Source organism: Cebus imitator, unplaced genomic scaffold (genome assembly GCF_001604975.1).
Source record: "Cebus imitator isolate Cc_AM_T3 unplaced genomic scaffold, Cebus_imitator-1.0 Scaffold42, whole genome shotgun sequence".
Lineage (NCBI taxonomy): Eukaryota > Metazoa > Chordata > Mammalia > Primates > Cebidae > Cebus > Cebus imitator.
Window position 1 is genome coordinate 12697360 of NW_016107357.1, and position 10924 is coordinate 12708283.

Consider the following 10924-nt stretch of genomic DNA (forward strand, 5'->3'; position numbering starts at 1 on the left):
CTCTTTCCTTCCCTCCCTCCCTCTCTCCCTTCCTCCCTCTCTCCCTCCCTCCCTTCCTCTCTCACTTTCCTTCCTTCCTCTCCCTTTCTTTCCTCTTTCCCTCTCTCCTCCTCCTGTCCTCCCTCCCTCCCTCCCTCCCTTCCTTCCTTCCTTCCTTCCTTCCTTCCTTCCCTCCTTCCTTCCTTCCTTCTCTCTCTTTCCTTCCCTCCCTCCTTCTCTCCCTTCCTCCCTCCCTCCCTCCCTCCCTCCCTCCCTTCCTTCCTTCCTTCCTTCCTTCCTTCCTTCCCTCCTTCCTTCTTAATTGTCCTGTTCCCCGGGCTGGAGTGCAGCAGCATGATCATAGCTCACTGTAGCCTCTACCTCCTGAGTTCAACTGACCCTGCCACTTCAGCCTCCTGAGTAGCTGGGACTACAAGTACGTGCCACCATGCCTGACTAATTTTTAATTTTTTTGTAGAGATGAGGTCTCACTGTCTTGCCCAGGCTGTACTAGAACTCCTGAGCTCAAGTGATCCTTCTGCCCTGGCCTCCCAAAGTGCTGGGATTACGGGCTTATGCTATCACACCTGGCCCACCCCTTTCATTTTTGTTACTCTGTATAGGAAGTGGGTATTTTGGAGAGGAGTGCAGTATTTGTTTTCCTGATGCAATATTGAGATGCTGGGGAGATCAACCAACGCAAGCTTCTTGAGGAAGTTAGTTCTGTCTCCATCCCCAAACAGCCCCAGTGTGAGGATGGGGTCTGTAAACAGTAGATGCCCCGAGGTCGTTTGTCAAATCGATTTGTTCCCATAGTTCGCTACATAGGGAAGGCATTCTTGTCGTCGTCATTGTCATTCTCATTTTAAAAGCAAAGAAAGTAAGATTCAGAGGGATTAGGCAAGTCCAGCGACACAGCATGAAGAAGGCAGAACCAAGACCCAAAGGGTGGCCTCTATCTCCACGTCCCGTGCACTCCCCACGTTGTACTACCCTGCTGAGAGCCAGCAAGAGGACTCCAACAATGGATGTGTGTGGATGGTGACTGGAAGGCAGGGGAGATGGAAGTTCCTGGGCTTGCTGAGAACCTAATGACATGTAGTATCTGGGAAAGAACTGGAACTGGGACTCAGCCTGATCTGCACTGACTCCTAAATTCTGCTTCCTGCTGTCTGTGTGGCCGTGGGCTAGACTCTGACCCCCTGGGACTTGGTTTCCTCATCAGTAAAACTGGCATAATAGCGTCTTCATCTTCTGGTATACAGAACATTCTCAATTCATAGTGGTTTATTTTATCAGTTTAACGATTTTTGTTGCTGCTGCTATGCTGCTATTATTATTTNACAGAGTCTCGCTCTGTCACCCAGGCTGGAATGCAGTTGTGCTATCTCGGCTCACTGCAACCTCTGCCTCCAGGGTTCAACTGATTCTCCTGCCTCAGCCTCCCGAGTAGCTGGGACTGCAGGTGCATGCCACCACGCCCGGCTAATTTTTTGTATTTTTAGTAGATACAGGGTTTCACCGTGTTACCCAGGATGGTCTCGATCTCCTGACCTCATGATCTGCCTGACTCGGCCTCCCAAAGGACTGCGAGCCACCACGCCTGGCCACTATTTGCCTTTAAACACATGAAACAAGGAATAGATTTCTAAATTGCATCTTACGTTACAATAAGTGACCATTAGGGTTATTCAGAGAATCTGATGTGTTAGACATAGGAACAAAAGTAAGGTTCCTTTTTCTGTAACTGCTATTTTCTATCTTAGAAAAGCTGAGGTGACATATTTTCCAGTATTGTTTCTAAAAATGTAAAGCCTGCTTCACTGCACCATGCTTGGTCGGTTCACTTATTTTGCAAGTGTATTGTTCACTTATTTTGTAAGTTAAGACTCAGCAAGGGGGAGAGTCTCCCCCAGCTTTAAAGTCCACCGTTGTTGGTCTGTGCCTTGCATTGCCCATTTCTTCACTGCCTTGCAATTTTTCTGCTGATGCATTTGTCTCCCCTGCTCCATGGAAGAACAAGTCCTGTTCACCATTGTGCCCCCAGCGCCAAGCACAATCCATAGTACATAGCAGGGGAGCCCAGTAATGTTTTTTTCTTTTTCTGAATGAATGAATGAAATGCGGTAGGAGTGAAAGGAGACAAACATAGCACAACATATATTAGGATCAGTTACTCATTTTCTTTTCTAAGAAATGCGGAGGTAGTGCGACCCTGTGTTAATATATAAATAAGAACATGCAGCTTCACGCGTCTCCTCGTTGAGCCCTGAAATAAGTACAAAGGTGGCAGACAAGATCTAGCTGTGTGGGAGATTCCACGGGAGGAGGGGATAGGTTTAATTTGGCCCTTTCAGGATACTGAGTTTATGCCTGCAAGTGTCAGAAGCTACAGACAATCTGCTCCTCTGCAAGGGAAGATGACCTTGAAGATGAGGTTACTGATGTGATTTATTTAAAACTCAGGCATGTTCAAGAGCTACAAGACTGATTGGCTGTGTTAAAATATTCAAATCAAAAGTGCAGCTACTTAGTGTGTGTTGGCAAACATTTTATGTTACAGTTGTAAAAATGATGCATGCTTACTACAGAAACTTTAGAAAGATCAGCTGAAAGAAGTGATCCCACCACCCAGAGATAAGAGCTGATAGCATTTTGGTGAATATATTTTTTAAATTTTATATACATGCTAACAATATTTTTACAATGGTTTATACATTTTGCCATAAAGCCTGCTTTAGAAAATGTAGCAATAAATAGTGAACATTTCCAGGTCAATGTATCTTCTTGTGTGACCTAATTTTAGTGGCTACTTAGCATTGCTAAGAGGTCCTGATGCTGGGGTAGGATTATTTCCAGTCTTGGGCTACTAAGAAAAAAGATGGTGTTTGTAGGTAATATTTGTGTAAAACTGTGATGATGAAGGCCGGGTGTGGTGGCTCCTGCCTGTAATCCCAGCACTTTGGGAGGCCGAGGCGAGTGGGATCACTGAGGTTAGGAGCTTGAGACCAGCCTGGCCAAATATGGTGAAACCCTGTCTTTACTAAAAATACAAAAATTAGCCAGGCATGGTGGTGGGTGCTTGCAATCTCAGCTAGGGAGGCTGAGGCAGGAGAATCGCTTATCGCTTGAACCCAGGAGGCAGAGGTTGCAGTGAGCCAAGATCGCACCATTCTACTTCAGCCTGGGCAACAGGAGCGAAACTCTGTCTCAAAAAAACAAAACAAAACAAAAAACAAACCAACCCCCCCCTCCCCCCACCAAAAAAAAAAAAAAACTATGATTATTTACATGCAATCAGTACTTAGATGTGGGAATGTAGAATCCCAAGTTATATTTAATTTTAAGTCTCATTCTTATTCCCTACTCTCACCGAAGACTTATGGTTTGGAAAACCTTTGCCAGGCCAGTTTGTTAGGTGAAAGATGATATTTTATGTTGTTTGGATTTGCATTTAAAGCCATCTTTGGATGATAATCATTTTCCTTAACACGTTGCAATTCATTTTTGGTGTTTTGTTTTGCTTCACTTATTTTTGAGGTTGGGGATGGTCTTGCTATGTTGCCAAGGTTGGTCTCAAATTCCTAGGCTCAAGCAATTCTCTGCCTCAACCTCCCAGGCAGCTGGGACTACAGGTGTGCAACACCACGCTCAGCCGTAATACTTTTTTTTTTCTTTTGGAATTTCTGGCTGGTCCACGTGTCTTTTCCTTCTTAATTTGATAGAACTTCTTCTAAATTAGCAATATTATCCTTTTTTTCTGCCATATGTGTGGCAATATATTTTTCTCAACTCGTCATTTGCCTTTTAGTTTTAGTTGATGATGTTTTCTTAGACATAGCTTCTTGGAATTGTTGACGTAGTTTTGCTTAGGGTAAATTGTTTTTCCTCCCACCTGCATTGAGTTAGAAATGGAATGTTTTAAGGATGAATTTGTCATTCTTTGGTGACAAAACCCACCAAGTCTCCTGTAAAGACAGCTCACCAACGTAAGGTCCAAGCCTGTGCCACATTTTCACCAGCATCACTGTCACCAAATATGTCAACTCTGGCAAGAATAAGCGAAGGAGCCTAACAGGTTTTAAGTGGTTTTGACAGTCTTTTAGCAATCTTTTCTGAGAATCTGGCACCCAAGCATCTGCAAATCAGTTACCCCTCCTTTTAATCTCCATCAAGGTCAGCCCTGGTATTTGGCCCTGTTTGGATAAAATCTAGTGCAAGGCACATACATGATTTTAAATGATCTAGTAGCCACATTAAAAAAGATTAAGGGCTGGGTGTGGTGGCTCACACCTGTAATCCTAGCACTTTGGCAAGCAGGGGAGGGAGGATCACTTGAGATCAGGAATTCGAGACCAACCTAGCCAATACAGTGAAACCCTATCTCTACTAAAAATACAAAAATTAGTTAGGCTTGGTGGTGCATGCCTGTAGTCCTAGCTACTCAGGAGGCTGAGGTAGGAGAATTGCTTGAACTCGGAAAGCGGAGGTTGCAGTGAGCCAAGGCTGTGCCATTGCTTTCCAGCCTGGGCATCCTAGTGAGAAAACATTTTGGAAAAAAAAAAAAAAAGAGAAAGTTAATCCAGTGAAAATTTCAGGAAATAGATGAAAACGCTGCCAGGAGCTCAGCTGCATTTTCTAGAACTCTTCGCTTAATTTTATTAAGTTCAACCCTGTGATAAGTGCCGGGAATAAAAAAAATGTGATGTAGTCTCTGCAAGAAGTATATTTCCCTGTGATTAAAGCTGATCATGGGAGCAAATCTTCTGAAACCCTCAGTGACAACCTCTCATTGACGAGTGACTCAAATATTAGTGCAAAGTGGAAGATTCTAAATGAGCAGAGGAAAGGTAGATGGCGTAAAGGTAAGGGAACTGGTGAATTTCAGAAATAGTAAGAGTGAATTCAGCACTCCTAATCATTTGAATAAAGGTCTGGTTATAGTCCCCCCAAATTAATAAGAAACAGGTGAAAAAGGAAAATCCCCAAGAGATTGTAATTAAGGTAGAAACTTACATTAAAGAGCTCATCCTGAAAACAGGTGGGTACCCTTCTAAGGATGAGAACAGCTGGGGGTGAGTTGGTGAAGTTTCTTACTCTAAAATTCTTGTCAACATGAGGATTTCAGCTTCCCCGTACCTGTACCAATAGGTATGTGTTATTTTAAGGGCCAGCGGAGATGACACCCAGGCCCCACTCAGAATGGAGCCCAGGCTGTTGGAACCCACTGCTCAGGACAACTTGCACGTGTCCATCACGAGACGAGATTGGCTTCTTCAAGAAAAGCAGCAATTACAGGTGAGCAGGTGAAAGATACTCAAGAAATATGGTGGCATTTTTCTTTTCTTTGAGACAAGGTCCTACTCTGTTGCCTAGGTTGGAGGGTGGTGGCGCAGTCAGCTCCTGGGTGATTCTCCCACCTCGGCCTCCCAAGTAGCTGGGACTGCAGGCATGCCCCTCATGCCTGGTTAACTTTGTTTATTTTTAGTAGAGATCAGGTCTTACTATGTTGCTGAAGCTGCTCTTGAACTCCTGGGCTCAAACAATCCTCCTGCCTCAGTTTCCCAAAGTGCTGGGATTACAGGCATGAGTCACCTTGCCCAGCCGGCATTTTTCTTATCCATTTAAGCCAAATGCAGCCAAATGGGGTTTTGCTTTGCTCGAGTGTGGCAATTAGAGCCTTGGCTGTCAAGCCAGGGAGTACAAAACTGAGAGATGGTGGGAATGACTAGAGGGCTTGTAGGAATCTCATTACAAATGAGGGTTGAAAGCTCAGCAGCGTTTGAGCCTGTTTTCGATATTCCTCATTACCTTTTGAATATGCTTTTCTTGTCTGCCAGGCCAGTTTGCCACTTCTTATCATTTTGACCTTTAGAAGCTTCCTTTGAAAGGCAGAAAGTCATCTGTGCTGTGAAAATCCTTTATGGAAATCCCTATCATGGTAGACGGTGAACTACAGTTGTTAAGAGAGAGAGTTGTAAGTCCAGAGGAGTGAGGCAGGCACACCTGGAATGATGGGACGGCTGCGTGGAAGCCCAGGGTTGGCCGCAAACAGTGCATCGAAGTTGGTTAAGAATCATCAAAGCCGGGCGTGGTGGCTCACGCCTGTAATCCTAGCACTTTGGGAGGCTGAGGTGGGTGGATCACCTGAGGTCAGGAGTTCAAGACCAGCCTGGCCATCATGGTGAAACCCCATCTTAAAAAAAAAAAAAAAAATTGCGATTCTCGAGCCAGGCGCAGTGGCTCACGCCTGTAATCCCAGCACTTTGGGAGGCCGAGGCGGGTGGATCACGAGGTCAAGAGATCGAGACCATCCTGGTCAACACGGTGAAACCCCGTCTCTACTAAAACTACAAAAAATTAGCTGGGCATGGTGGCGCGTGCCTGTAATCCCCGCTACTCAGGAGGCTGAGGCGGGAGAATTGCCTGAACCCAGGAGGCGGAGGTTGTGGTGAGCCGAGATCGCGCCATTGCACTCCAGCCTGGGTAACAAGAGCGAAACTCCATCTCAAAAAAAAAAAAAAAAGAATCATTGAGGGGCTACAGATCTGGGTGCAGCGCCGAGATAAAGCCAGAGCTGTGGAAGTTGACAGGGCACCCCAGAGGCAGGGAATCTTGAAACAGGGTCTGTGCCTGCTTGGGCCTGGAGCAGTGAAGCATGGGTGGGGAGCAATGAGGACACATTGATTAGAAGTAACGTGACTTCATGGGAAGAGCATAGATCTTCTGTCCAAGTCTAAATCCTGGCTTAGGCTTGAGGCTTCCCCCTCTTTGCTCCCACCATAGAGTGTTTTTGTTATCTGAATTTGCCCCATTTAGGTCACTACAAGAATAAGGTGGCAAAGAAAGGCAAAAGTCAGGGCAATTTATTTGAAATGATTTCCCCATAACAGCACTCACATAGTCAATGTGCATCATTATCATGTTTGGATAGCTGAAAATGTGAAATCTGGTTTTTGGTTTTTAATAACATTTGCCAATTAAAGGTCTACACAATTCCTGAGAATGTCAGAGTGTAGAGAATATAATTTTAGCCCCAGGCACTTAGTGTTTGAAGCACTTTGGGGAAAGGTACTTGAATATTCATTTATTCAACAGGCATTTATTGAGGGTTCACTAAGTGCCAGAGACTGTTTGAAATGCTTGGGATTCTTGGGGAGCTTTTGAGCTATTGGGGGTGAGAATGGGGAGATAGACAATAAGTGATAAACAATAAATACCTCAATTAGCTTTCTGGTATGTTGTAGGGTGATAAGAGCTACGCAGAGTGGGCTAAGAGAAGTGAGATCGAACCCAACCCTTGAAAGAGGAGAGGGAGTAGGTCTTGCAGAAATTTCTGCAAGAGCATCCTGGGCAGGGGGACACCATGAAGGCTTAGAGTGCGAGTGGGCCTCTTGTGTTCAGAGGGCAGCTGGAGGCCCATGTGGCTGGAGCAGTGTAAATTTGGGGAGAAAGTCAGAGATTAAAGGGCCTGGAAAGGATTTGGATTTTTCTCAGGTTGCAACAGGGAACCACTGGATGGTGTTAAGCAGTGAAGTGACAGGATCCGACCACATTGTCAATAATTTGACTACTGTATTAGGAATAGGATATAAGACAAGATGGAAAACAGTATGCAGCTTCCTGAAAAAATTAAAAGTTGGGCCAGGTGCGGTGGCTTACGCCTGTAATCCCAGCACTTTGGGTGGCTGAGGTGGGCAAATCACCCGAGGTCATGAGTTCAAGACCAGCCTGGCAAACATAGTAAAACCCCATCTCTACTAAAAATACAAAAATTAGCTGGGTGTGGTAGCGGGTCACTGTAATCCCAGCTATCGGGAGGCTGAGACAGGAGAATCACTTGAACCTGGAAGGCAGAGGTTGCAGAGAGCCAAGATTGTACCACTGCACTCCAGCCTGGTCAACAAAGAGCAAAACTCTGTCTCAAAAAGAAAAAAAAAATTTAAAAATTGATTTGCTGTGTGGTCCAGCCACCCCATTCTGGGTATATATATATATATATATATCTCCAAAAAATTGAATGCAGAGATTCAAAGAGATATTTATACGCCCATGCTCATAGCAGTATAATTCACAATAGCCAAAAGCTGATAACAAGTCAAATGCTCATCAACAGATAACTGATAAAATGTGTATGTACATGTAATGGAATATTACTAAGTCTTAAAAAGGAAGGAAGTTCTGACACACACTACAGCATGGATGAACCTCGAGCACATTATGCTAAGTGAAATAAACCGGTTGCAAAAGGATAAATGCTGTATGATTCCACTTGGGTGAGCTACCTAGAGGAGTTAAATTCATAGAGAAAGTAGAATGGTGATTCCTAGGGACTTGGAGGAAGAGAGAATGGGGAATTAGTTTTTATTGGGTACAGTGTCAGTTTTGCAAGATGAAAAGAGTTCTATGGATGGATGGCAGTGATGGTTGTACAGCAATGTGAATGTACTTAATGCCACTGAACTCTACACTTAAAAATGCTCAAGATGGTGAATTTTATGCTATGTGTATTTTACCAGTTAAAAAAACTAAAAGAAAAAAGAGTAGGGTAGAGAAGTCAAAGGTGGTGGTAGGGAGGTTAGTTGAGAGACTTTGTCAGTAATGGTGTAATCTTGGAGCAATCGGGGACACTGAGGCATTACCTTTTTCTAGAATGTCTTGGTGGTAGACATTTTTTAGTAACTCCCCATTCCTCTCCCCACTCCCATAATTGAAGTGGATTCAGGAGGTAGTGAAGCAGGAGCAGCCCCAAACAAACCTCTTGATCAGGGAACAGGGAAGGAAGTGGTGATTTATTTGGCCGGGAGCTGCGGCAGGTGAAAATACCTTAACAGCTGAGCTCCCCAACAAAGAAAATCCTTGTCCTTTTAAAGGCTTACAATTCAGAAATTATATGTGAAAGGGTCTTGATCCGTGAAGTAGGCATGGGGTACATGACTAGGTGGGGGTTTGATCATGTTTAAGCAAAAACAATGCCTTCCGGAAAGATTCCTCCACACCCTGCCTGTGATCTATAGGAGTGCGATTAAGCGTGGTGCCCCGGTCTGTCAGCCTTTACTTCTCCTATTGAAATGCAATGTAGAAGTCTAGGGGGAAGTGGTCTTTGAAGCTTAGGAAGATTAAGGGTCTCCTTCCTCAGTAGAAGTTGTAGGTGATGTACCTTGGGGCTGAGAGAACGTGAATAAGAAGTGAGGAGACACCCAGGGTTAGATTTGAGCTGTTAGAAGCACAAAACACGAGACTATGTTAATGAAGAGTCTTATTTTTGATTCAGAATCATATGGGCAGTGAGATGATGATCTGCTATGACGCTGTGCACACAGTGGGTGTTCGTTGCCTGCTGCTTGTTTAGTTTGTTGACCCTAAGATTAGATATTTTATGGATTATTTGGATTCCAGTTTGCTATATTTGTAGAAATTACATTTATTTGTATTTTCATGATCTTTATACTGCATGGCACTATCTGCAGCATCTCATTCTTTTTTCAGTCCTGTGGACTTAAGAAGCCATGATTTTTTTAACTTTTTCTTTATTCTGAATTCTTGTGTTTGGGGACAGACCAACAAATGGTCACTTGCGTTTCTTGTTTTGGTCTGTGGCTGGGGTTACCTGCTTAGCTGAGACCTCAGGTACGTGACGCTCCCTGCCCCATGTCCTAACTCCCCCATCCGAAATGAAGTAAGTCATTTGTATATCTGCTGGGTTCTTCCAAGTCAAATTCTTGGCTCACCCCCCATGGTTATTTAATGCTCGGGCGGGAATGTTTTTCCTTATGCCAACTCATTAGAAATATAAAGCTGGCATGATTTTTCCAGTTCAGCAAACTCCAAAAATCTGCCTGCCTCAGAAGGGGAGCTTCGTGGTTCTGGTGCATATGGCCAATTCTCATTTAAATGAGTCATTATCCTCAGAGCAGTTTGCCATGAGCAAGGTTAATTTATAAAATCTGGTCTCCTCATTCTCTACAGAAAGAAATTGAAGCTCTCCAAGCAAGGATGTCTGTGCTGGAAGCCAAAGATCAACAGCTGAGAAAGGAAATTGAGGAGCAAGAGCAGCAACTCCGGTGGCAGGGCTGTGACCTGACCCCGCTGGTGGGCCGGCTGCCCCTGGGTCAGCTGCAGGAGGTCAGCAAGGCCTTGCGGGACACCCTGGCCTCAGCCGGTCAGATTCCCTTCCATGCAGAGCCACCAGAAACCATAAGGAGGTACTGGTGATTCCCTAACTGATTTTGGGTCGCTCACCTCTTTGACCTGTTCATTGGAATGATTTTGTCTGCTGTCTTTCATCTCTAAACATTTCCTGAGCAGTCTGTATTTTTCAGTGAAAGCAACATTAGTGTTTCAGGTGGGAAAATTCTTCACTGTATAGGGCAGTCCTGAGCATTGCAAGTTATTTCACATCCTGGCCACTCAACCCACTAAATGCTCCTCCCCATTCCAATACGCACCCTCCCCATTTGCAAACACCCTCAGGGAACCTTCTCTCCCTTTGAGAACTGTTGGAGTTCAGTTGGTTAGAGATCCTGATGCAAACTTTTGCTGAGGACGGTCATCTGGGGACGGGTGAACTATGCCTCTCACTAAGGGAGGAGATGAGCCATTGAGAGAGGGACACCCAATAACAAAGTTTCCATCTGGAAGAACGGATTATTATTGTTATTGATAGCTAAAATGTATTAGGTGCTTATCATGTACCAGGCACTGTGGTAAGCGGACTCTATGAGTTACTTCCCTTGTTATGTTCATTTTATGGGTGACAAAAAAAGTTTAAGAAGGTTACAATTTGCCCAAAGTCATAATTAATGAGAGAAAAGTGAAACTTAACACGCTTGTTCATTAATTCAGAAGCCTAGCCTTCTCCATTCTACTATGGAGAGAGAACCTCCCCTGTATTCTGTATCGTGGAATGTCTATAAGATCTGAAAGGACAGTATACTGAACACCT

General features: G+C 44.4%; 1 protein-coding gene across 5 annotated transcripts in view; it reads left to right on the top strand.

The window, feature by feature from the left end:
- Positions 1–10924, top strand: part of DISC1 (DISC1 scaffold protein) — a 368084-nt gene that overhangs the window by 124077 nt on the left and 233083 nt on the right. For all 5 annotated transcript variants that reach the window (XR_001824523.2, XM_017526541.2, XM_037737790.1 and 2 more), the window contains 2 exons: positions 5148–5277; positions 9949–10184. Coding sequence is in view for 4 of the 5 variants with exons in the window: in XM_017526541.2 (XP_017382030.1) it covers positions 5148–5277; positions 9949–10184 (366 nt within the window). In the remaining variant the exon portion in view is untranslated. The remainder of the gene's footprint in view (positions 1–5147; positions 5278–9948; positions 10185–10924) is intronic.